Here is a 27,946-nt window from a genome sequence, read left to right as displayed (position 1 = left end):
GGTGAAACCTACTCAAACACGGGGAGAATGTGCAAACTCCACATGGACAGTGACCCAGGGCCGGGATCGAACCTGGGACCTCAGCTCCGTGAGGCAGCAATGCTAACCACTGCGCCACCGTGCTGCCCTAGCGCCACTTTCTGTGATGACACTGTGTTCTGGGGTTTGAAGCTGGACTTCTAAAGGAGGTGCAATGTAGCCTTCTGCTGCAGTAAGGAATTTTAAATCACTATCTTCAGTTTTCAAGCCTTTAGAGCTTTTTCTTGGCAATTCTTCCTCTGTACCTGTGCTTCTTGAGCTTTTTTCCAGGTCAGGCTTCTTTACTGGCTATTAGATTAGAGACTGCTCGCAGGCTGTTAGATATAATCTCCCTCCCTGGCTATTAGGTGTAAAATGCCTCTTAGCTTTTGAGGGTACTGGCAACTATGCATCATTTGCTTAGATACCTGCATGTCATTACTTTAAAATCGCATCTTATGGGCAGCATGGTGGCACAGTGGTTAGCATTGCTGCCTACGGCGCTGAGGACCCGGGTTCGAATCCCGGCCCTGGGTCACTGTCCGTGTGGAGTTTGCGCATTATTGCTGCCCTGTTGTCATTGGGTTACTATCTGTTGCTGGGAAGACCCATGACACCTGTCACTGGGAAGACCTGTTTCTGGACAGATCCACTTATTTATTATATATATATGCCATACTCTTCCCAGAAAAACCACTTACTGTCCAAAAATGTGCCTTGCATTGCCCCGTGTCTCTTGTCCAAACCCTTGAATCTGAGTCACCTTGTCCACGTATCATTAGCTAATAAAGAGTTTGTCCTTTCTACTTTATCTAAACCTGTCATAATCTCCATCAAATCTCCCATCAATCACCTCTGCTTTCAGGAGAATAACACCGGCCTTTGTAATCAATGCCTTATTTATGAAGCCTAAGATCCCATAATCTTTGCTTATCATTCTCTCAATATGCCCTTCATAGGTGCACATGAACTCCCAGTTTCTTTCGTCCCTGCACATTCTTTAGAACTGTGCTAGGTTGCCCATCCCTATCCTTTCTGCCAAAATGCATCACTTCACACTTCTCTTTATTGTATTCCATCTGCCATAAGTCTGGCCATTCTGCTGCCTTATCTATATCGATTTGCAATCGATTAGCATGATCCTCAAGGTTTGTCACTTCTCACATTTTCATAACGTCGGAAAATGTTGAAGTTTTACTCTGTATTCCAATGTCCAAGTCATTTACATGTATCAGATATAATCAAGCACTGACAATTAGGGAAGAGCACTATCCTTCAGTCTCAACATTAACCATTTACCATGACTTGTCACCTCTTGTTCTGGAGACAATTGTTTTTCCAAATTGACACTGACCCTCCTATTCCATCGGCACAATTTTGTTAATCAGTGATACTTTGTCAAACACTTTGTTAAATTCAAGTCAACCTCCTTTGCTACTTCAAGAAAAAGTAAAATTTATTTATTTTGGTGAAGCATTCTCCAAAAAAATGTCAAAAGTTAATTTGTGGGGGCAGCACGGTGGCCTAGTGGTTAGCACAACCGCCTCACGGCGCTGAGGTCCCAGATTCGAATCCCGGCCCTGGGTCACTGTCTGTGTGGAGTTTGCACATTCTCCCCGGTGTCTGCGTGGGTTTCGCCCCCACAACCCAAAAATGTGCAGAGTAGGTGGATTGACCACACTAAATTGCCCCTTAATTGGAAAAAATAATTGGGTAATCTAAATTTAAAAAAAAAAAGTTAATTTGTGGCGGGTTTTTCAGAGAATTTCTCGCCTGCTCTGCCGGCGAGTTCCCGACCACTATTCAATGACACTTTTCTGGGCCCTGGGGAGTTTCTCACCAGTTTAGCCTATGTTATTAAGTTGTTTTTTTTTAGCACTGGGGAGCTAAACTCAAAGATTGCTATTTTGAAAGGGTGCCCCAATTTCTAAGTGAGCTTGTGGATCCCCCAAACCCCCCCCACCCACATGGACACTATCCCACACCCCCTAAGTGAGGACATCCCGCTATGAGGTCCCTGGGGGTCCCCCCTCTTCAGACCCCCAAGCTCCCACTTCCTTCTAGGACCCCCACCCATTACCCACCCAATCTCCCGGAGGCCCCTACTTACCTGCCTTGCACTCCCCCACCCTTCAAACCCCCTCTCCACCCTCATTTCATGGGCATGGCCCTCTGCGCCACCTGGCCCTTGGCATTGCCACCCTGGCACTCTGACACCCTTCCACTAGCATCTGTAGCCCCACATCTTTTAACGACCCTGGATGCCTTTCCAGTACCTCCTGTCTCTGAATTTTCACTTCATCCTCTCTATAACTCAGCTTCTACTGATATTTCATCAGGTTACTCTTCCTTATTAAACAGATCCTCATTAAGAATGGTAGAGAAAGACTGTGGTTAGAGTGGATAGGTCAAATGGTCCAGATGGCTTGTGCCTCGGTATTATTTCATAGAATTTACAGTGCAGAAGGAGGCCATTCAGCCCATCGAGTCTGCACCGGCTCTTGGAAAGAGCACCCTACCCACACCTCCACCCCATCCCCTTAACCCAGTAACCCCACCCCACACTAAGGGCAATTTGTCATGGCCAATCCACCTAACCTGCACATCTTTGGACTGTGGGAGGAAACTGGACCACACGGTGGAAACCCACACGCACACGGGGAGAACGTGCAGACTCCACACAGACAGTGAACCAAGCCGGGAATTGAACCTGGGACCTTGGAGCTGTGAAGCAATTGTGCTATCCACAATGCTACCATGCTGCCGTATTCTAGGCTTGCCCGTTGCCTCTAATCAGAACCACTCTACTCTTTATTACCTGCTTACTATTTACATGCCAATAGAAGATTTGTGAGTACCTTTCGTATTAACTGCCATTCTATTCTCATATTTTCACTTTGCCAGCCTTGTTTCCTTCTTAGCTTTCCCTCTCCATCTGTTGTATTTGCCCTGGTTCTCGCTTGAAGTTACAACTCAAGTAAATTGTTAGATCATATTGCATAGCAATAGTGTACAAGTCATAAACTACAACAACAACTTGTGCTTCAGAGCAGTGTTATTAAACACAATTGTCACCAAACCACAAGATATTTGAAAGGGTGATCAAAAGAAATCTTGGTCAAAGAAGTAGTATTTAAGGAATATCTTCAAGGCGGAAAGGTACAGAGGTAATGGCAACATTGGGAATTGAAATTAGAATTCCTTCAGACAGGAGGAGGCCATTTAGCCCATTTAATCTACACCGGCCCTCTGAAAAAACTTTACCGAGGTCCACTCCCTCGCAACCCTCCCAACCTGCACGTTGTGGGACACCAAGGGGCAATTTATCATTGCCAATCCACCTAACCTGCACATCTTTGGACTGTGGGAGGAAACCGGAGCACTCGGAGGAAATCCACACAGACACAGGGAGAAAGTGCAAACTCTGCACAGATAGTCAACCGAGGAGGGAATTGAACCCAACCCCCTGATGCTGTGAGGTAGCAGTGCTAACCACTGTGGAGAGGTTGAAGGAGGAAATTCTGGAACCTTTGGCTTATTCATTTGAAAGAATGGCCGCCAAAGGTGGAGTGATTAAATTTAGTGATGCACAAGAGACAAAGTTGGAGGAGCACAGGTATCCTGCAGGGCTCGAGGTGTCAAGTTTTAAAATCAAGGCATTCCCAGATTCAGAGCCAAAGTAAGTAAATAATTAACCTTGGGGATGATGGGTGAATAGAATTTGATGCAAATTAGGACAAGGGCTGCAGAATTTCAGAAGACAGACCTTGGGAGGCATGCTAGGAGCGTGTTGAAATGGTTAAGTTTTGAGGTAACAAAGGCTTGGATGAGTGTTTCAGCAGCAGGTGAGCTGAGGCAGGTACAGAGATGGACAGTCGATGTAGTAATAATAATAAGTCACCGTAGTCCCAGATGACAATAGGCTGCTTTACCCTTGCAGGGGAAAGCTGACTGGTGGTGATTTCACCTGAGGATCACCACACCTCAGGTGAGGGGCAAGGTTGAGAAGGCAGAGCCTTCATGACTAAACTAATACATGTAAACCATAATATATATAAAGTTTTGATTACAAAACTTTTTCTTGCCTATTCCTGTCTTACTGTTGTTCAAGAAGGGGAGTAGAGACAACCCTGGTAATTATAGACCTGTGAGCCTTACTTCGGTTGTGGGTAAAATGTTGGAAAAGGTTATAAGAGATAGGGTTTATAATCATCTTGAAAAGAACAAGTTGATTAGCGATACTCAACACGGTTTTGTGAAGGGTAGGTCATGTCTCACAAACCTTATTGAGTTTTTTGAGAAGGTGACCAAACAGGTGGATCAGGGTAAAGCTGTTGATGTGGTGTATATGGATTTCAGTAAGGCGTTTGATAAGGTTCCCCACGGTAGGCTATTGCAGAAAATAAGGAAGTATGGAATTGAAGGTGATTTAGCGGTTTGGATCAGTAATTGGCTAGCTGAAAGAAGACAGAGGGTGGTGGTTGATGGCAAATGTTCATCCTGGAGTTCAGTTACTAGTGGTGTACCGCAAGGATCTGTTTTGGGGCCACTGCTGTTTGTCATTTTTATAAATGACCTGGAAGAGGGTGTAGAAGGATGGGTTAGTAAATTTGCAGATGACACGAAGGTCGGTGGAGTTGTGGATAGTGCTGAAGGATGTTATAGGATACAGAGGGACATAGATAAGCTGCAGAGCTGGGCTGAGAGGTGGCAGATGGAGTTTAATGCGGAAAAGTGTGAGGTGGTTCACTTTGGAAGGAGTAACAGGAATGCCGAGTACTGGGCTAATGGCAAGATTCTTGGTAGTGTAGATGAACAGAGAGATCTCGGCATCCAGGTACATAAATCCCTGAAAGTTGCCACCCAGGTTAATAGGGCTGTTAAGAAGGCATATGGTGTGCTAGCCTTTATAAGCAGGGGGATTGAGTTTCGGAACCACAAGGTCATGCTGCAGCTGTACATAACTCTGGTGCGGCCACACCTGGAGTACTGCGTGCAGTTCTGGTCACCACATTATAGGAAGGATGTGGAAGCTTTGGAAAGGGTTCAGAGGAGATTTACTAGGATGTTGCCTGGTATGGAGGGAAGGTCTTACGAGGAAAGGCTCAGGGAATTGAGGTTGTTTTCGTTAGAGAGGAGAAGGCTGAGAGGTGACTTAATAGAGACATATAAGATAGTCAGAGGGTTAGATAGGGTGGACAGTGAGAGTCTTTTTCCTCGGATGGTGATGACCAACACGAGGGGACATAGCTTTAAATTGAGGGGTGAGAGATATAGGACAGATGTCAGAGGCAGTTTCTTTACTCAGAGAGTAGTAGGGGTGTGGAACGCCCTGCCTACAATAGTAGTAGACTCGCCAACTTTAAGGGTATTTAAGTGGTCACTGGATAGACATATGGATGAAAATGGAATAGTGTAGGTCAGATAGGCTTCAGATGGTTTCACAGGTCGGCGCAACATCGAGGGCCGAAGGGCCCGTACTGCGCTGTAGTGTTCTATGTTCTATGTTCTACTGGTCTCGTAGTACTGTTTGACCATGATTCATTGACATAAATATATTATTCTAAAATGATGAGTGCTATCCTGTCCCCCAGTTGCACCTCTGTACTAAGAATTTCCTACCTATACATACTTAATGCTGAATTGAATTGCAGTGCCTGAAATATTTAAAAATCACAGTAAGTATTTGCTCTTTGAGGTGGCAGGACATATTGAAAAGCTCTGGTGTGCCCCAGTTATATTATTGTGTCCAGTTCTGCCATACTTTCAGAAAGTTGTGATGATCCTTGAGAGGGTGCAGAGGGGATTTACTAGAATAGTTCCAGGGAATTGGAAGGGGTGGGGAGTGGGGGAAGTTTAGTTACAAGGTTAGTTTGGAAAGGCAAGGTTTGTTCTCCTTGAAACAAAGAAAATTGATAGAAGTATACATCGTTATGATGGTCTTAGATCAGGTGAACGAGGGCAACTGCTCCTATGAACTGATGGTACAAGGACCAGGGGACACAGATTTAAGATTTTGGACAGCGATACAGGGGGAATATGAGAAACTTTATGCAGCAAGTGATAATGACTTGGAACTCACACTGTTCATATGGGTGGTGGAAGCAGAGATGATGAATGAGTGAGCACTTGAAGGGAATTAACTTGTCAGGCTGCGTTGAAGGGCTGACCGGCTTACTCCCTGGGGAGCCAGCATGGACTTGATGGGTTAAAAGCCCACATATGTGCCGTAAATAACTTTTATGATTCAGTCTTCATCCCTTAATGGCACCATTAACACTTACATTTCTCTTGTGTCCATGACAAATTGAAGGACTCCATTCCATTCTCCCAGTTTCTCCGTCGCTGCCATATTTGTTCCCATGATACCACCTTCGAATCAACACTTCTGACATGTCTGCCTTTTTCCTCCAGTAAGGATTCCCCTCCCAACTGTGACTGACAGGGCACTCAATTATGTCTGACCCAATTTCCCCACCTCTGCCCTCACCCTCTGCCCTTCCATTGTAGTAAATCCCCTCTGCCCTTTCAACTCAGCATCTTGCTCTCATGCCCACATGTCCATCCTTGGCCTGCTGCAATGCTCCATGATGCCCAAGCAAACTGGAAGGACAAGACCTCATCTTCTGCTTACGCACATTACAGCTTTTTTGTAGTTTGTTCTCTGTTGTTTTTCAGCTCATTGGCCTGCCCCAGCACAACCCCACTTGGTCACCTCTCCTGTTGTCGGCTACAAAGAGACATAGATAGGATGTAGAGCTGGGCTGAGAAGTGGCAGGTAGAGTTTAACCCTGAAAAGTGTGAGGTTATCCGTTTTGGAAGGAGAAATATGCATGTGGAATACGGGGTTAACGGTAGGGTTCTTGGCAATGTGGAGCAGCAGAGAGATCTTGGGGTCTATGTTCATAGATCTTTGAAAGTTGCCACTCAAGTGGATAGAGCTGTGAAGAAGGCCTATCGTGTGCTCACGTTCATTAGCAGAGGGATTGAATTTAAGAGCTGTGAGGTGATGAAGCAGCTGTACAAAACCTTGGCCAGGCCACATTTGCAATACTGTATGCAGTTCTGGTCGCCTCATTTTAGGAAGGATGTGGAAACTTTGGAAAAGGTGCAAAGGAGATTTACCAGGATGTTGCCTGGAATGGAGAGTAGGTCTTACGAGGAAAGGTTGAGGATGCTCTGCCTTTTCTCATTAGAACGGAGAAGGATGAGGGGCGACTTGATAGAGGTTTATAAGATGATCCGGGGAATAGATAGACAGTCGGAGACATTTTCCCCGGGTGGAACAAACCATTACAAGGGGACATAAATTTAAGGTGAAGGATGGAAGATATAGGGGGGATGTCAGAGGTAGGTTCTTTACCCAGAGAGTAGTGGGGGCATGGAATGCACTGCCTGTGGAAGGAGTTGAGTCGGAAACATTAAGGACCTTCAAACAGCTATTGGATAGGTACATGGATTACGGTAGAATGATGGGGTGTAGATTGATTTGTTCTTAATCTAGGACAAAAGTTCGGCACGACATCACGGGCTGAAGGGCCTGTTCTGTGTTGTATTTTCTATGTTCTATGTTCCATCCCTGGTCTTCAATTTTGTCCCACTCTTTGCCACACACCCTCTGCACCCTCCCTCCCCCCTCACCACACCCTTTCCAGCAATATAATAATTTTTTTAAAATAAAGGTTTAGAGTAGCCAATTAATTTTTTCCCCCCTAACCTGCATATCTTTGTGTTGTGGGGGTGAGACCCACGCAAACACAGGGGGAATGTGCAAACTCCACACGGACAATGACCCAGAGCTGGGATTGAACCTGGGACCTCGGTGATATGAGACAGCAGTGATAACCACTGCGCCACCGTACTGCCCTAGCTATGTAATTCTGTCCATTTCTACCTTGCTTCAATTCTGTAGAAGGATCATTTAGATTCAAAATGTTTCTCTCCACAGATTCTGCCAGGCCTGCTGAATTTATCCCGCATTTTCTGTTTTTATTTCAGATTTCCAGCCTCTGCAGTATTTTGCTTTTATTTTCGATGATTCTATGACTCTGTTCACTTGCTAAATCATAACAAAAATTGATGGTGATGTGCTATTTTTGATAGGCAGACACGAACTGTAAACGGATATTTGCTGTAAAAAATGATGAAACTGGCTACAAATATGGAATTCTAAATCTCGATGGGCATATGAAAGAAAACAGACTTATTTCCGTGGATATCTGCGACAATCTCTACTTCACACATCGCAAGGTTTGTTGCTAAATCGGGTTAAAATGTATTTATAAACTATTGAAATGGAAATTCAGAATAAGTGCAGAACATTCTTGCGGCTTTTTTCAGTTGCATATAATGGGGTAATAAAAGGGTAGTAGGGATTTTCTGCCTCTTGACACCTTTCACGCCTCACTACTTCCCTGATCAAGAGCACGAGGCTTGCAGATAGATTCCCAGGCAACTAATGCCAACTGGTGAAGGGTGACAGCAAAGTGATGGAAAGGGACATAATACCGAGCAAAAACAAAAATGTTTTTTGTTATTGGAGGTTAATCACCTCAGCTCCAGAACATCACTGCACGCGTTTCTCAGGGAAGTATCCTTGGCTCAGTATCTTCAGCTGTTTCATCAATGACCTTCCCTCCATTGTAAGGTCAGAAGTGGGGATATGGGACTGTTCACTGATGACTGCACCATTCGCGACTTCTCAGTTCCTGAATGCAGAAGGATATGGACACTATCCAAGCTTGGGCCAACAAGTGGCAAGTAACATTTGTGCCTCAAGTGCCAGGCAGTAGCCATCTCTAACCAGAGAGAACTCTATCATCATCCCATGATATTCAATTGCTGAGTTGACCAGAAACTGAACTGGATAGATCATGTAAATACCGTGGTTACAAGATCAGGTCAGAGACCAGGAATCCTGCGGCGAGTAACTTGCCTCCTGCTGCAGCCCCCAAGACTGTCACCACCTAAAAGTCAGGAGTGTGATGGGATACTCTCCATTTGCCTGGTTGAGTGCAGTTCCAATGACGATCAAGAAATTAAACACCATCCAGAATAAAGCAGTGCTGCTTGATTGACACCCCTTGCTTGACATCACTTTAAAATATACATTCTCTCCAGTACTGATGCACAGTGGCAGCAGTGTATAAGATGCACTGCAGCAGCTCACCAAACGCATTACTTCCAGCACCTAGGGGCCTCACGGTAGCATGGTGGTTAGCATCAATGCTTCACAGCTCCAAGGTCCCAGGTTCGATTCCCGGCTGGGTCACTGTCTGTGTGGAGTCTGCACGTCCTCCCTGTGTGTGCGTGGGTTTCCTCCGGGTGCTCCGGTTTCCTCTCACAGTCCAAAGATGTGCGGGTTAGGTGGATTGGCCATGCTAAATTGCCCGTAGTGTAAGGTTAATGGGGTGTACGGGTTACGTGGGTTTAAGTAGGGTGATCATTGCTCGGCACAACATCGAGGGCCGAAGGGCCTGTTCTGTGCTGTACTGTTCTATGTTATATGTTCTATGTTCTAGAAGGATAGGACAGCGGAATCATGGGAACACTACCACCTGCAAGTTCCCCTCCCAAGTCTCTCACCATTCTGACTTGGAACAGTGTCACCATTCCTTCACTGTCGCTGGGTCAACATCCCTTCCTAACAGGACTATGGCCGGGATTCTCCGAGTTTCCGTGCCGAAACGACGCTCGGCGCGGGGGCAGAGAATGGGGCATCAGACCCACAATCGGGTCTGACGCCGGGACGTGACTCTCCAGCGACCGGAAAATCAGCGGCATTCATGTGGACCCGGTTGGGGGCTGTTGAAAGTGGCCCCCGCGGCGATTCTCCACGGTTGACCAGCCAAGTTCCGGCCGGTGTGGTTCACGTATGGTTCCACCCGGCGGGAGCTCGGCATCGTGGCTGCTGTGACCGTCCTGGTGGGGGATCAGTCTCCGGGGTGGGGGTGGGGGGGCCTCCACGACGGCCAGGCCCGCGATCGGGGGCCACCAATCTGCAGGTGTGTGCGATCTTGGGGGGGGGGTTCTACCTTCTTCCGCCCTGGCCCGCTGTGTGGCTCCACCATGTTGCGCGTACCCAGTGCGGAAGCGGCCTCCGCGCGCATGCGGGACCCGCAGACGGTCGCCGCGCGCATGTGCGGGCCCGCGGTGAGCAGTGCAGGGCCGCGTATGGCAGCTGGAGCAGTGCGGAGCACTCCGGTGCCGTGCTCGCCCCCTGTGGGCTACAGAATCGCTGAGCCAAGGGGCTTGTTGACGCCAACATGAAACACTCCGGTGTTTACGCCGGCGTCAACACTTAGCCGCGTTTTTAGAGAATCCCGGTCTATGAGTGTACCTACACCGTATGGACCACAGCATTTCAGGAAGCCAGCTCTTCACCACTTTCTCAAGGCAGATTTGGGAAATCTGAAATTGAAAACAGGAAATGCTGGAAATATTTAGCAGGTCAATTTGCATTTGTGGAAAAGTGAAACAGAGTTTCAGATTTTTCAGTCATCTATCTCTCGGTTTTGAAATGTTCAGTTGACCCCCAGCCTGAACAGCTCATTGGGAGAGAAAGTTCCAGATAACCACTACATTTTCTGTAATAAGTAGCTCCTTACATCACTCCTGAATGACTTAGTTCTATTTTACGGTTATACCTCTTGTTCAAGAGGAATTCATTTATCTTTACTTCAATCATCAGAAAGAACTAACCTAGTCTCCCACTCTTGCCGTTGACTTTGGGCAGCACAGTAGCACGGTGGTTAGCACTGTTGCTTCACAACCCCAGGGTCCAGATTCGATTCTCAGCTTGGGTCATTGCCTGTGCGGAGTCTGCACGTTCTCCTTGTGTTTGTGTGGGTTTCCTCCGGGTGCTCAGGTTCCTCCCACACCCAACCTGCACATCTTTGGACTGTATTAGCCAAGCTAAATTGCCCTTAGCGCCCAGAAAGGTTAGGTGGGGTTACTGGGTTCCGGGGATAGGGTGGAGGTGTGGGCTCAGGTAGGGTGCTCTTTCCAAGGGCCGGGGCAAACTCGACTCACACTTCCAACTTCTTCCATCGGGCAGGCGATACAGAACTCTGAGAACATGCACGAACAGACTCAAAAACAGCTTCTTCCCTGCTGTTACCAGACTCCGAAACGACTCTCTTATGGACTGACCTGATTAATACTACACTCCTGTATGCTTCACCTGATGCCGGTGTTGATGTATTTACATTGTGTGCCTTGTGTGGCTCTATTATGTATTTTATTTTTATTTTATTTTTTCATGTACTTAATGATCTGTTTGAGCTGCTCGCAGAAACATACTTTTCACTGTACCTCGGTACAAGTGACAATAAACAAAACAAACATATAAACAAAATGGCCTCCTTCTGCACTGTAAATTCTATGATTCTATGATAATTAAATTTTTTGAAAACTTAAAGCACCCAATTCATTTTTTCCCAATTAACGGACAATTTAGCTTCACCAAACCACCTACCCTGCACATCTTTGGGCTGTGATGGGAGACCCACGCAGACACGGGAGAATATAAAAACTCCACACGGACAATGAAAATGAAATGAAAATCGCTTATTGTCACGAGTAGGCTTCAAATGAAGTTACTGTGAAAAGTCCCGAGTCGCCACATTCCGGCGCCTGTTTGGGGAGGCTGGTACGGGAATCGAACCGTGCTGCTCGCCTGCTTGGTCTGCTTTAAAAGCCAGCGATTTAGCCTGGTGAGCTAAACCAGTCCCTGACCTTTACCCAGAGCTGGGTAACCCAGGTCCTTGGCGCCACGAGGCAGTTGTGCTAGCCACTGTGCCGTCCATCATAATTTAATTTATTTAGTCCTGGCATCATTGTGGTGCCCTGAGATTAATGCAGTATTATAGGTGTGGTCTCACCAGAGCTCTGTGCTGTTATAACATCATTTCCACCCCTTTGGACTCCAGTCTCCTTGAAGTGAAGGCTAACATTCCATTAAGATTTGAAACTATGTCTTGTAGGTAGCCACTAATGTCTAGTGATTAACCTCACAATTCCTGCTGCAGATTTTCCCAATTAATTTTTAACTCCCTTCATAACTTTCTGCTTATTGCATTACCTAGCACTCTTAGGAAACTTGGAAATTCACTCTTAATTCTTTCATCTATGTTATTGATAACAAGACATTATTATCCCAATCAATTTCTGGTAGGTTAAAATCTCACCTCTGGTAATTGATCCCTGACTCGTCAGCTTTCTTATTTCGTTCTACAGTTTCAACTTAAAGCTGTCACCCTGGCTTGGGGTTCTACAGTCACTTCTGTTACCATCTGGAATCATGGAGGGTCTCCAGCACAGAAAAGACCCGTCTGTGCTGGTCAAAAACAACCACATACCTTTTCGAATTCCTTTTTCCAACACTTGGCCCATGGCCTTGTATGCCATGTCTAGGGTACACCTAAATACTTATTAAATGTTGTGAGGGTCTCTGCCTCCTCAGATAATGAGTTCCAGACTTCCACCATCCTCTCGGTGAAAGGTTTTCCCTCACATCCCCTCTAAACCTCCTGCTCCTTATTTTAAATCTATGCCTCTGGTCATTGATCCCTCCATCCAGGGGAAATGTTTCTTCCTGTCTAATCTATCTATGCCCTTCATAATTTTACACATCTCAATCATGTCCCCCTTCAGTCTCCTCTGCTCCAAGGAAAACAACCTCAGTCTCTCCAATCTCTTTTCTTAACTAAAACTCCTCTGCCCAGGAAACATCCTGGTCTCTCTGCACCCATGGTGCTATCACATCCCACCTATAATGTGGATTCCAGAACTGCACACAATACTCTGGCTGTGAATTCACCAACGTTTTATACATATAAGAACATAAGAACTAGGAGCAGGAGTAGGCCAACTGACCCCTCGAGCCTGCTCCGCCATTCAATGAGATCATGGCTGATCTTTTGTGGACTCAGCTCCACTTTCCGGCCCGAATACCATAACCCTTAATCCCTTTATTCTTCAAAAAACTATTTATCTTTACCTTAAAAACATGTAATGAAGGAGCCTCAACTGCTTCACTCGGCAAGGAATTCCATAGATTCACAACCCTTTGGGTGAAGAAGTTCCTCCTAAACTCAGTCCTAAATCTACTTCCCCTTATTTTGAGGCTATGTCCCCTAGTTCTGCTTTCACCCGCAAGTGGAAACAACCTGCCCGCATCTATCCTATCTATTCCCTTCATAATTTTAAATGTTTCTATAAGATCCCCCCCTCATCCTTCTAAATTCCAACGAGTACAGTCCCAGTCTACTCAACCTCTCCTCATAATCCAACCCCTTCAGCTCTGGGATTAACCTAGTGAATCTCCTCTGCACACCCTCCAGTGCCAGTACGTCCTTTCTCAAGTAAGGAGACCAAAACTGAACACAATACTCCAGGTGTGGCCGCACTAACACCTTATACAATTGCAACATAACCTCCCTAGTCTTAAACTCCATCCCTCTAGCAATGAAGGACACAATTCCATTTGCCTTCTTAATCACCTGTAAACCAACCTTCTGTGACTCATGCACTAGCACACCCAAGTCTCTCTGCACAGCGGCATGCTTTAATATTTTATTGTTTAAATAATAATCCCGTTTGCTGTTATTCCTACCAAAATGGATAACCTCATATTTGTCAACATTGTATTCCATTTGCCAGACCCTAGCCCATTCACTTAACCTATCCAAATCCCTCTGCAGACTTCCAGTATCCTCTGCACTTTTCGCTTTACCACTCATCTTAGTGTCATCAGCAAACTTGGACACATTGCCCTTGGTCCCCAACTCCAAATCATCTATGTAAATTGTGGGCCCAACACGGATCCCTGAGGGACACCACTAGCTACTGATTGCCAACCAGAGAAACACCCATTAATCCCCACTCTTTGCTTTCTATTAATTAACCAATCCTCTATCCATGCTACTACTTTACCCTTAATGCCATGCATCTTTATCTTATGCAGCAACCTTTTGTGTGGCACCTTGTCAAAGGCTTTCTGGAAATCCAGATAAACCACATCCATCGGCTCCCCGTTATCTACTGCACTGGTAATGTCCTCAAAAAATTCCACTAAATTAGTTAGGCATGACCTGCCCTTTATGAACCCATGCTGCGCCTGCCCAATGGGACAATTTCTATCCAGATGCCTCGCTATTTCTTCCTTGACGATAGATTACAGCATCTTCCCTACTACCGAAGTTAAGCTCACTGGCCTTTAATTTCCTGCTTTCTGCCTACCTCCTTTTTTAAACAGTGGTGTCACGTTTGCTAATTTCCAATCCACCGGGACCACCCCAGAGTCTAGTGAATTTTGGTAAATTATCACTAGCGCATCTGCAATTTCCCTAGCCATCTCTTTTAGCACTCTGGGATGCATTCCATCAGGGCCAGGAGACTTGTCAACCTTTAGCACCATTAGCTTGCCCATCACTACCTCCTTAGTGATAACAATCCTCTCAAGGTCCTCACCTGTCATAGCCTCATTTCTATCAGTCGCTGGCATGTTATTTGTGTCTTCCACTGTGAAGACCGACCCAAACAACCTGTTCAGTTCCTCAGCCATTTCCTCATTTCCCATTATTAAAACTCCATTCTCATCCTCTAAAGGACCAATATTTACCTTAGCCACTCTTTTTTGTTTTATATATTTGTAAAAACTGTTACTGTCTGTTTTTATATTCTGAGCAAGTTTACTCTCATACTCTATCTTACTCTTCTTTATAGCTTTTTTAGTAGCTTTCTGTTGCCCCCTAAAGATTTCCCAGTCCTCTAATCTCCCAGCAATCTTTGCCACTTTATATGCTTTTTTCTTCAATTTGATACTCTCCCTTATTTCCTTAGATATCCACGGTCGATTTTCCCTCTTTCTACCGTCCTTCCTTTTTGTTGGTATAAACCTTTGCTGAGCACTGTGAAAAATCGCTTGGAAGGTTCTCCACTGTTCCCCAACTGTTCCACCATAAAGTCTTAGCTCCCAGTCTACCTTAGCTAGTTCTTCTCTCATCCCCTTGTAATCTCCTTTGTTTAAACACAAAACACTAGTATTTGATTTTACTTTCTCACCCTCCATCTGTATTTTAAATTCCACCATATTGTGATCGCTCCTTCCGAGAGGATCCCTAACTATGAGATCATGAATCAATCCTGTCTCATTACACAGGACAAGATCTAGGACCGCTTGTTCCCTCGTAGGTTCCATTACATACTGTTCTAGGAAACTATCGCGGATACATTCTATAAACTCCTCCTCACGGTTGCCTTGACCGACCTGGTTAAACCAATCGACATGTAGATTAAAATCCCCCATGATAACTGCTGTACCATTTCTACATGCATCAGTTATTTCTTTGTTTATTGCCTGCCCCACCATAACGTTACTATTTGGTGGCCGATAGACTACTCCTATCAGTGACTTTTTCGCCTTACTATTCCTGATTTCCACCCAAATGGATTCAACCTTATCCTCCATAGCACCAATGTCAGCCCTTACTATTGCCCGGATGTCACCCTTAAATAACAGAGCAACACCACCTCCCTTACCATCCACTCTGTCCTTCCGAATAGTTTGATACCCTCGGATATTTAATTCCCAGTCGTGACCATCCTTTAACCATGTTTCAGTAATGGCCACTAAATCATAGTCATTTACGATGATTTGTGCCATCAACTCATTTACTTTATTCCGAATACTACGAGCATTCAGGTAAAGTACACTTATGTTGGTTTTTTTACCTCTGTTTTGAATCTTAACATCTCCAGTTTTATTAATTTTGTTATTACTGGGCCTATTCACTGAGCTCCCCTCAGTCACTGTACCCTGTACTGTCGCCCTTTTAGATTTTTGACTATGTCTTCTCTGCCTTGCACTTTTCCCCTTACTTCCTTTTGCTTCTGTCCCTGTTTTACTACCTTCCAACTTCCTGCATCGGTTCCCATCCCCCTGCCACATTAGTTTAAACCCTCCCCAACAGCTCTAGAAAACACCCCCCCATGGACATCGGATCCAGTCCTGCCCAGGTGCAGACCGTCCGGTTTGTACTGGTCCCACCTCCCCCAGAAGCGGTCCCAATGCCCCAGGAATTTGAATCCCTCCCTCTTGCACTATCTCTCGAGCCACGCATTCATCCTATCTATCCTGACATTCCTACACTGACTAGCTCGTGGCACTGGTAGCAATCCTGAGATTACTACCTTTGAGGTCCTACTTTTTAGTTTAACTCCTAACTCCCTGAATTCCGCTTGTAGGACCTCATCCCGTTTTTTTACCTATATCGTTGGTGCCTATGTGCACCACGACAGCTGGCTGTTCACACACCCCCCCCCCCCCCCCAAGAATGTCCTGCAGCCGCTCCGAGACATCCTTGACCCTTGCACAAGGGAGGCAACATACCATCCTGGAGTCTCGATTGCGTCCACAGAACCGCCTGTCTATTCCCCTTACGATCGAGTCCCCTATCACTATAGCCCTGCCATTTTTCTTCCTGCCCTGCTGTGCAGCAGAGCCAGCCACGCTGCCATGAACCTGGCCTCTGCTGCCTTCCCCTGGTGAGCCATCTCCCTCAACAGTATCCAAAGTGGTCTATCTGTTTTGCAGGGAGATGACCGCAGGGGACACCTGCACTGCCTTCCTACTCTTGCTCTTTCTTTTGGTCACCCATTTTCTATCTCCCTCATTAATTTTCACCTGCGGTGTGACCAACTCGCTAAACGTGCTATCCACGACCTCCTCAGCATCGCGGATGCTCCAAAGTGAGTCCATCCGCAGTTCCAGAGCCGTCAAGCGGTCTAACAAGAGCTGCAACTGAACACACTTCTTGCACGTGAAAGAGCCAGGGACAGTGAACGTGTCCCTGAGCTCTCACATCGCACACGAGGAGCATGACACGGGTCTGGGATCTCCTGCCATGTCTTAAACCCTAGGTAAACTTAAACAACTAGAATTTCAAAGTAAAAATAAATAAATTAGACAATGAAAAGAAAAAGAGAAACTACTTACCAGTCACTTACCAGGGTTAAAACGCACCTCCTCACACTCTGCACCAAATTACCTCACTGCACCAAATTACCAAGTTGCAATCCCCACTCTGGATGAGTCTCACTCCGGATGTGTCTCCTGGAAAAGCTCTAGCTTACTGAAGCGCTCTCTGTCTGTCTTTTATACAGACCTCAGCTAATCGATGACTCAAAAAATACCTTAACTTCAAAGAGAAGAATACAATGTGCCCCTAAACAGGCCTCAGGTGATTGACAGATAACTGCCTCTCAGCAATTAGGGTGGGGGCAGCTTCAACCAATCGGACACTAAGCTACACACTGCACTTTTAACTGAAAAACAGCAGAATTAGATTTTCCACTTACCTTCCCTGATATCCAACATAACCTTCCTGCTCTTAAACTCTATGCCTCAGCTAATAAAGGCAAATATACCATAGATCCCTCTGATCCTCGGTGCTTCCCAGGGTCCTGTCGTTTATCATGTATTCCCTTGCCTTGTTTGTCCTGCCCAAGTGCATCACCTCACACCTATCCGGATTGAATTCCATTTGCCACTGATCAGCCCATCTGACCATCCTGTCTATATCTTTCTGTAATCTCCTCACTATTTACCACACCACCAATTTTCGTATCATCTGCAAACTTATTGATCAACCCTCTTACATGTCTAAATCATTTATATAAACCATAAACAGCAAGGACCCCAACATGGATCCCTGCGGGACCCCACTGGACACAGTCCCCCAGTCAGAAAAAATCCCCTTGGCCATCGCCCTCTGCTTCCTGCCACTCAGCCAATTCTGGATCCAATTTGCCAAATTTCCTTGGATCCCATGGGCTTCGCTATCAGTCTCCCATCAAAAGCCTTGCTGAAGACCAAGTAGAGTACGTCAAATGCATTTCTTTCATCTAAACACCTGGTCACCTCATTGAAAAATTCAACCAAGTTGGTCAGACATAACTTCCCCTCAATAAAACCATGCTGACTGTTTTTGATTAATTCTTGCCTCTCCAAATGCAGATTAATTCTGTCCCTCAGAATTGCTTCCAATACTTTCTCCACCACTGAGGTTAAACTGACTGGCCTGTACTTTCCTGATTTTTTCCTTCCCCCCCTTCTTGAATAATGGTACTTCATTGTCTCTCCTCCAGTCCCCCCTGCACCTCTCCTCTGGCCAGAGAGGAATTGAACATTATTGCCAGTGCCCCTGCTATTTCTGCCCTTGCCTCACTGAACAGCCTGGGATACATTTTATCTGGCTCTGGAGATTTGCCTACTTTTAAGCCTGCCAGACCACTCAGAACCTCCTCTCTGCCTATGTTATCCCTTTCATTTTATCACCATCCTTCTCCCTGATTTCTATACCTGCACCGTTCCTCTCACGAGTGAGCACTAACACAAAGTATTAATTTAGAACCCTACTTTTCGTCCTCCGCCTCCACACACAGTTACCACTATGGTCCTTAATGGGCCCTACTCTTTTCCTGCTTATCCTTTTACCCTTAATGTACTTGTAAAACAATTTAGGATTTTCCTTTATTTTAGAGGGTTCACTTGAGAGAGTAGCAGCAGTATATATATATATATATATATATATTTACGGGCCTGACGGGCATTTAATCTTTTTTTTCTTTTAAATCTCTTTGGGAATTCAAATCAGGCGGATGGAGGCTAGGGCAGTTGCATGCTCCTCCTGTAGGATGTGGGTGGTGAGGGACACCACTGGTGTCCCCACTGACTACACCTGCGGGAAGTGCACCCAACACCAGCTCCTCCGAGACCGCATTAGGTAACTGGAGCTGGATGAACTTCGGATCATCGGGAGGCAGAGGGGGTGATAGAGAGGAGTTACAGGAAGGTAGCCACACCCAAGGTTAGCTGGGGTACAGTTAGGGGAAGAAAAATGAATGGGCAGATCGTGCAGGAATCCTCCGTGGACGTTCCCCTTCAAAACAAGTATACCGTTTTGCATGCTGTTGTGGGGGGATGACGTACCGGGGGAAGGCCTGAGCAACCAGGTCTCTGGCACTGAGCCTGGCTCTGGGGCTCAGAAGGGAAGGGGGGAGAATAGAAAAGCAATAGTGAAAGGAGACTCAATAGTTAGGGGAATAGATAGGAGATTCTGTGGTTGTGAACGAGACTTCCGGAAGGTATGTTGCTACCCGGGTGCCAGGGTCGGGGATGTCTCGGATCAAGTCTACAGTATTCTTAAGGGGAAAGGTGAGCAACCAGAAGTCGTGGTGCACTTAGGCACCAATGACACAGCTAAGAAAAGGGATGAGGATCTAAAAAGTGATTCTAGGGAGTTAGGTTGGAAGTTAAAGAGCAGGACAAGCAGAGTAGTGATCTCGGGATTGCTACCGATGCCACGTGCAAGTGAGACGAAGAACAGAGAGTGAGTGCAGCTGAACATCCGCGCTACAGGGCTGGTGCAGAAGGGAACGCTTCAGATATGTGGATCTTTGGGATACCTTTTGGGGATGGTGGGACCTGTACATGAAGGAAGGATTGCACCTAAACTGGAGGGACACCAATATCCTGGTTGGGAGGTTTGCTAGAGCTCCGGGAGGGTTTAAACAAGTTGGCAGGGGGATGGGAACGAGAGCTATGGCTCGGATGATAGGGCAGCTGTTGAACAGGCAGAAGTAATATGCAGCGGGTCTGAGAGGAAGGATGGACAATTGATGGGGCAAAGTTGCACTCAGTGGAATGGGTTAAAGTGTGTCTGTTTCAACGCAAGGAGTGTCAGGAATAAGGGAGCTGAACTTAGAGCATGGATCAGTACTTGGAACTACGATGTTGTGGCCATTACGGAGACATGGATTTCACAGGGGCAGGAATGGTTGTTAGATGTTCCAGGGTTCAGATGTTTTCAGACGAACAGGGAGGGAGGTAAAAGAGGAGGAGGCGTGGCACTGTTAATTAGGGAGTGCACCACAGTTGCAGAAAAGGAGGTAGTCGAGGAGGGTTTGTCCACTGAGTCAGTCTGGGTGGAAGTCAGAAACAAGAAAAGAGCAGTCACTTTATTGGGAGACTTCTATAGACCCCCCAATAGCAGCAGAGCGATGGAGGAACAGATTGGGCAGCAGATCTTGGGAAGGTGCAGAAGTAACAGAGTTGTTGTCATGCGTGACTTCAACCTCCCTAATATTGACTGGAACCTCCGTACTGCAAATGGTTTGGATGGAGCAGATTTTGTCAGGTATTTATAGGAAGGATTCCTGACTCAATATGTAGATAGGCCGACGAGGGAGGAGACTTGGTGCTTGGCAACAAGCCAGGCCAAGTGTCAGATGTCTCGGTGGGAGAGCATTTCGGAGACAGTGACCACAACTCCTTGACCTTTACCATAGTCGTGGAGAGGGATAGGAACAGACAGTATGGGAAGGGAATTAATTGGGGGAATGGAAATTATACTGGTATTAGAGAGGAGCTGAGGAGCATAAAGTGGGAACAGTTGTTCTTGGGGAAATGCACAACATTAATGTGGGAGTTGTTGAAGGAGCACTTGCTGCGAGTGCTGGATAGTTTTGTCCCACTGAGACAAGGAAGGAATGGTAAGGTGAAGGAGCCTTGGATGACAAGAGAAGTGGAGCTTCTAGTCAAGAGGAAGAAGGAACTTTACATAAGGTTCAGGAAACAAGGATCTGACTCTGCTCTAGAGGGTTACAAGGTAGCGAGGAAGGAACTCAAAAATTGACTTAGTGGAGCTAGAAGGGGGCATGAAGAAACCCTGGCGGGAAGGATTAGGGAAAACCCCAAGGTGTTGTACACTTACGTGAGAATTAAGAGAATGATCAGAGTGAGAGTAGGGCCAATCAGGGTTTTGTGGAGGGAACTTGTGCCTTGAGTCTGAGGAGATAGGGGAGGCCCTAAATGAATATTTTGCTTTAGTATTCACTAGAGAGAGGGACCTTGTTGCACATGAGAACAGCATGAACCAGGTTAATAGACTCAAACAGGTTGATATTAAATAATAATAATCTTTTATTTTCACAAGTATGAAGTTACTGTTAAAAGTAACTTCACCACATTCCGGCACCTGTTCGGGTAAGCTGGTACGGGAATTGAACCTTGGGTCTTGTTCTGCATCACAAACCAGCTGTCTAGCCCACTGAGCTAAACCAGCCCATGGAGGAAGATGGCGGATGTGCCGAAGGGCCTGTAATGTTCTGTACTTTTCTATGTACCTGCCAGTATTCTTTCATGTCCCAGTTTTGCTCTCCTAATTTCCTTTTAAGTTCCCTTTTGCACATTCTATGTGCCTCAAGGGCTTCTGATTTGAGCAGTCTATATCTACCATAAGTCACCCTTTTTTTCCTTATCCAATGCTGTATACCCCTCAATATTCAGGGTTCACTGGATTTGTTGGTCCCACCCTTTTACTTGATTGGAACATGTTAGCATAGAGCATAGAACAGTACAGCACAGAACAGGCCCTTCGGCCCTCAATGTTGTGCCGAACAATGATCACCCTACTCATCCACCCTATACCCGTAACCCAACAATCTCCCCCTTAACCTTACTTTTATTAGGACACTACGGGCAATTTAGCATGGCCAATCCACCTAACCCGCACATCTTTGGACTGTGGGAGGAAACCGGAGCACCCGGAGGAAACCCACGCACACAGTGGGAGGACGTGCAGACTCCACACAGACAGTGACCCAGCCGGGAATTGAACCTGGGACCCTGGAGCTGTGAAGCATTTATGCTAACCACCATGCTACCCTGCTGCCCCTGTTGTTGGCCCTGTACCCTCCCTATTTCCTTCTTGAATGCATCCCACTGTTCTGTCACAGATTTACCTAAAAGTATCTGCTCCTAGTCCATTCTGGCCATATAATATCTGGTCTTATTAACATCGGCCTTCTCCCAGTTTAAAACATTGAGCTCAGGCCCATCCTTGTCCTTTTCCATAATAATCTTCTATTTCTCTCGGACTGTTAGGGGGCCAATAGAACACTCCCAGCAATGTGATTGCTCCTTTTTGGGTTTTTTAAGTTCTAGCCATATGATTTCAGTTGAAGAGCCTTTTTAAAAAAAAGTATTTTTATTAAGGTTTTGCAGAATTTTTCATAATAGAACAGTAGTAACCATAATAACGAAACAAACTAGAGTGAACATTAGCAGAGTGCAAAAAGAGAATATACAATAACAATTAAATAGACATTACCCCACGCGACCCAGTCTTCCCACACCATCCCAATGATGCATTCAAACCCTCCCCCCCCCCGCAATGGATTGCTGCTGACATTTTAATTTACCCCGAGAAAGTCAACGAACGGCTGCCACCTCCGAGAGAACCCTAGCATAGACCCTCTTAAGGCAAACTTTATTTTCTCGAGGCTGAGAAATCCCGCCATGTTGGTAACCCAAGTCTCTACACTCGGGGACTTCGAGTCCCTCCACATTAATAAAATCCGTCTCCGGGCTACTGGGAGGCAAAGGGCAAGACATCGGCCTCTTTTGCCCCCTGAACTCCTGGGTCTTCTGACACTCCAAAGATCGCTATCTCTGGACTCGGCATCACCCGTGTGTTAAGCACCTTAGACATTGCCCTCACGAACCCTTGCCAGAACACTAAGCTCCGGGCATGCCGAAAACATGTGGACATGGTTTGCAGGGCTACCCTTGCACCTTATACCACTGTCTTCTACTCCAAAACACTTGCTCATTCTCACTGCCGTCATGTGTGCCTGGTGGGCCACCTTAAATTGAATTAGACTGAGCCTGGCACATGATGAGGAGGCATTAACTCTGCCCAGGACCTCTGCCCACAGACTCACTTCCAACTCCTCACCTAGCTCCTCCTCCCACTTGCCCTTGAGCTCCTTCACCGGGGTTTCCTCTGCCTCCTGTAGTTCCTGATAGATATCCAATACCCTCCCCTCCCCCACCCAGGTGCTGGAGACCACCCTGTCCTGTATCCTCAGTGGCGGCAGCGTCGGAAAGGCCACTGCCTGTTATTTCAGGAAGGCCCGTACTTGCACATATTTAAAGGCATTTCCTGGCGGCAGATTAAATTTGTCCTCTAGCACCTTCAAACTAAGAAAGCTTTCGTCTATGAACAGATCTCCCATCCTTCTGATGCCTGCCCTCTGCCAGCTCTGGAACCCAGCATCCATCCTAACCAGGACAAACCTGTGGTTGTTGCATATCTGGGTCCAGATCGATGCTTCCTCTACCTTGTACCTCCTCCACAGCGTTGCCACACCACCAGACTTGTGGAGTAACAGGTCGGCGAGAACGGCAAAGGAGCCGTTATCAAAGCTCCCAGACTAGTACCTTTACATGACACCGCCTCCAGCTGCTCCCAGCTTTCCATCCATCGCTGTTACCACCTCCGCCTTCCCTCCCTCTGAGGGCATCATGATAATATTCAAAAGTCTCCGGACATTGGTACTGAGTTGTCTGCCTTTAACAAACCCAGTCTGGTCTTCCTTATCACCCCCTGGGATGCAATCCTCAATTCTTGTGGCCAGAATCTTAGCTAGCAATTTGGCATCCACGTTTAAAAGTGAAATCGGCCTGTATGACCCGCAATGTTCCGGGTCCTTCCCTCGTTTAAGTGTTGGGGGGAGGGTTCCTTTCTAGCCTCATTGAAGGGCCTCATCAGGAGTGGGCTCAATATTTCTGAAAATTTCTCATACATTTCTACCTGGTAACCGTCCGGCCCCGGGTCTTTACCCGATTGCATGCCCTCTATACCCTTGACAATCTCCTCCAATTCAATCGGAGCCCCCAACTTTAGAAACCTCAACTGGACTAAAAATTGCCTCATCTCCACCCCCCCCCCCCCCCCCTCCCCCCCGGATCCGAGACCGTGTTACCCTCCTTATTCTTTCCACTCGGAGTATCTCCTCCACCAGTCTCTCCCTCTTCGCTCTTTCTCTCTTTTCCCTATGGGATCGAATTGAGATGAGTTCCCCTCTGACAACTGCCTTCAGAGCCTCCCAGACTGTTGCTGCTGCTACCTCATCCATATCATTTGTTTCCAGGTAATCCTGGATGTTCCTGCTAATCCGCCCGCAAACCTCTTCGTCTGCCAGCAGCCCCACATCCAGTCTCCAGAGTGGGCGCTGCCCTCTCTCCTCACTAAGCCGCAGGTCCACCCAGTGCGGGGCATAGTCCGAGACTGTGATTGCTGAGTATTCTGTCCCCACCACCTTCGGGATTAATGCCCTGCTCAAGACAAAGAAGTCTATGTGGGAATAAACCTTATGAATGTGGGAGAAAAAAGGAGAACTCCTTCGCTGTCGGCCGCGCGAACCTCCAGGGATCCACTCCCCCCCCCCCCCCCATCTGCTCCATAAACCCCCCTTCCGCTTTCCACTCACCATTATATTCCTGCCCCCTCTTATCTGCCACAATTCTCCCAGCCTCGAATGCCGCACCCTTATGGATCAGAATTGCTACCCCTCTGGTCTTCGAATCCAGCCCTGAATGGAACACCTGGCCTACCCATCCCTTTCTCAATCTCGTGTGATCTGCGAGCTTTAAATGTCTCTCCTGAAGCATTGCTGCATCTGCCTTTAACCCCTTTAGATGTGCGAACACGGACACTCTTTTGACTGGTACATTCAGACCCCCCACATTCCACGTGATCAGCCTGGACGGGGTGCTAACCCCCCCCCCCCCCCCCCCCCCCCCCCCCCCCGCCGACTACCCATCGCCCTTTCTATGCCAACCTCGAGCCCGCGCCCTACGCTTCCTCGAGCACCTCTACAGGGAGCTGCTGCCCCCTACCCTCAATTGGGACCCCAAAATTGATACCTCCTCTGTTAGCGCAGCATACCCCCCCCCCCCCCCCCCCTCCATCCCCACCCCTCCACCCAATAGCCCCACGACCCAAAACCCCTCGTCAAGCACCAGCTGGGCACTTGCTCACCCCCACTATGCTCCCGAGAGTCAGCTGACCCATGCTGACCCTGGCAGCTCCCGCCCCTGGCGCTGATCAGACTGTCGCCTCATTGTCCGGACCCCTCTCCCCACATGAATAAACCAATTAAACTACCTCTCCAGCCCCAGTGAGTAAATAGTAATACGAAACACAAAATAAACAGAAGACGCTAACACTGCCCCGTGAGGAGACACTTGTTTAACCAAGGCTCCAACTTCCCGAAAATTCGCACTAAGTACAGGGCCCCCTCCCCCCTCCGTATCTCAACTTTGACGAAAACACTGCACCTTCCATCCACCACCACAGCCCTTACACGCACCCAACATTGTATACAATCTTATATTTGAAAAGGTACCGTGTTAACCAGCCCCACAGCCGCATTTCACCAAAGCTTAGGTGTCCTTTAATTCGAGTCCAGCTTTTTTAGTTTGACGAATGACCACGCCTTGTCCGGCGTCTCAAAATAGTGATGCCGTTCCTTGTACGTGACCCATAGCCTCGCTGGGTGTAGCATCCTAAATTTCACGCCCTTGCTGAAGAGGGTCGCTTTCATCCTGTTGAATCCAGCATGCCTCTTGGCCAGCTCCGCACCCAGGTCCTGGTAGATGCGTATCATGCTGTTCTCCCACCTGCTGTTCCGTCCTTTATTTGCCCACTGCAAGACAAGTTCCTTGTCCGAGAAGCGATGAAATCTCACCACCATGCCCCTCGGCAGTTCATTCGCCTTGGGCGTCCGTGCGAGGGCTCTGTGCACCCCGTCCAGCTCCAGGGTTCGAGGGAAAGCCCCCGTCCCTATTAGCGTCTCCAGTATCTTGGACACAAATGCTCCCGCATCCGATCCCTCCACACCTTCGGGGAGGCCCACAATTCTCAAGTTCTGTCTCCTGGTCCTGTTTTCTAGGTCCTCCAGCCTCTTGTGACACTTCTTGTGGAGGTCATCCTGCTCCTCCACCTTAAGGGCCAATACGACCAACTCGTCCTCATGGTTGTGATGATATGATCTGCATACTCGTCTGCCATTGGGCCAGAACGTCGGCTTACCATTGGCCCTGGTCGGTCATATGCCTCTCGACCGATTGGCCGAGAGGCTGAGTTAACCACGCCTCTATTAACGAGGTATAAATGCTCAAACGCCTGATGATCGTCCCTTTCCACTGTAGACGATCGCAGAGCTGTGTTCTAGTTAATTAAGTAAGAAGTCTTACAACACCAGGTTAAAGTCCAACAGGTTTGTTTCAAACACGAGCTTTCGGAGCACGGCTCCTTCTTCAGGTGAATGGAAAGGCTTGTTCCAGAAATGTTTATATAGACACAGTCAGAGATGCCCCGGAATGCGAGCACCTGCAGGCAATCAAATCATCAAAGATGCAGAGAGAGAGGTAACTCCAGGTTAAAGAGGTGTGAATTGTCCCAAGCCAGTTCAGTCGGTAGGCCTCTGCAAGTCCAGGCTTGTTGGTGGGGGCCGAATGTAATGCGACATGAATCCCAGATCCCGGTTGAGTCCGCATTCATGCGTGCAGAACTTAGCTATAAGTTTTTGCTCAGCAATTTTGCGTTGTCGCGTCTCCTGAAGGCCTCCTTGTAGAATGCTGACCCGGAGATCAGAGGCTGAATGTCCTTGACTGCTGAAGTGTTCCCCAACTGGAAGGGAACAGTCCTGCCTGTTGATAGTCGCACGATGCCCGTTTATTCGTTGTCGCAGTGTCTGCATGGTCTCGCCAATGTACCACGCTTCGGGACATCCTTTCCTGCAGCGTATGAGGTAGACTACATTGGTCGAGTCGCACGAGTATGCGCCGCGTACCTGGTGGGTGGTGTTTCCACGTGTAATGGTGGTGTCCATGTCGATGATCTGGCATGTCTTGCAGAGATTACCCTGGCAGGGTTTTGTGGTGTTGTGGTTGCTGTTCTGAAGGCTGGGTAATTTGCTGCAAACAATGGTTTGTTTGAGGTTGCGCGGTTGTTTGAAGGCCAGTAGTGGGGGTGTGGGGATGACCTTGGCAAGATGTCCATCCTCGCTGATGATGTGTTGGAGGCTGCGAAGAAGATGTCGTAGTTTCTCCGCCCCAGGAAAGTACTGGACGACGAAGGGTACTCTGTCAGTGGTGTCCCGTGTTTGTCTTCTGAGGAGGTCGGTGCGGTTTTTTGCTGTGGCGCGGTGGAACTGTCGATCAATGAGTCGAGCACCATATCCCGTTCGTACGAGGGCATCTTTCAGCATCTGTAGGTGTCTGTTGCGCTCCTCCTTGTCTGAGCAGATCCTGTGTATACGGAGGGCTTGTCCATAGGGGATGGCTTCTTTAATGTGTTTCGGGTGAAAGCTGGAGAAGTGGAGCATCGTGAGATTATCTGTGGGCTTGCGGTAAAGCGAGGTGCTGAGGTGACCGTCCTTGATGGAGACGAGTGTGTCCAAGAATGGAACTGAATTTGGAGAATAGTCCATGGTGAGTTTGATGGTGGGATGGAACTTATTGATGTCATCGTGTAGTCGTTTCAGTGATGTCTCGCCGTGGGTCCAAAGGAAAAAAATGTCATCGATGTATCTGGTGTATAGCATCGGTTGAAAGTCCTGTGTGGTGAGGAAGTCCTGTTCAAACTTGTGCATGAAGATGTTGGCATATTGAGGTGCAAATTTGGTCCCCATGGCTGTTCCGTGCGTCTGGATGAAGAATTTGTTGTCGAAGGTGAAGACGTTGTGGTCTAGAATGAAACGGATGAGTTGCAGAATTGCGTCTGGAGATTGGCAGTTGTCGGTGTTGAGGACTGAGGCTGTTGCAGCAATGCCGTCGTCATGGGGGATGCTGGTGTAGAGTGCCGAGACATCCATTGTGACGAGGAATGTTCCTGGTTCAACAGCCATGGGGACCAAATTTGCACCTCAATATGCCAACATCTTCATGCACAAGTTTGAACAGGACTTCCTCACCACACAGGACTTTCAACCGATGCTATACACCAGATACATCGATGACATTTTTTTCCTTTGGACCCACGGCGAGACATCACTGAAACGACTACACGATGAC

General features: G+C 47.3%; 1 protein-coding gene across 4 annotated transcripts in view; it reads left to right on the top strand.

Moving 5' to 3' along the window:
• wdr21 (WD repeat domain 21) overlaps window positions 1–27,946 on the top strand; it is a 214,230-nt gene that overhangs the window by 80,567 nt on the left and 105,717 nt on the right. For all 4 annotated transcript variants that reach the window (XM_038781673.1, XM_038781667.1, XM_038781684.1 and 1 more), the window contains one exon: window positions 8,122–8,268. In XM_038781673.1, coding sequence (XP_038637601.1) covers window positions 8,122–8,268 — 147 coding nt within the window. The remainder of the gene's footprint in view (window positions 1–8,121; window positions 8,269–27,946) is intronic.

Source organism: Scyliorhinus canicula, chromosome 2 (genome assembly GCF_902713615.1).
Source record: "Scyliorhinus canicula chromosome 2, sScyCan1.1, whole genome shotgun sequence".
NCBI classification, from domain to species: Eukaryota; Metazoa; Chordata; class Chondrichthyes; order Carcharhiniformes; family Scyliorhinidae; genus Scyliorhinus; species Scyliorhinus canicula.
This window is presented reverse-complemented; position numbering and strand designations above follow the sequence as displayed.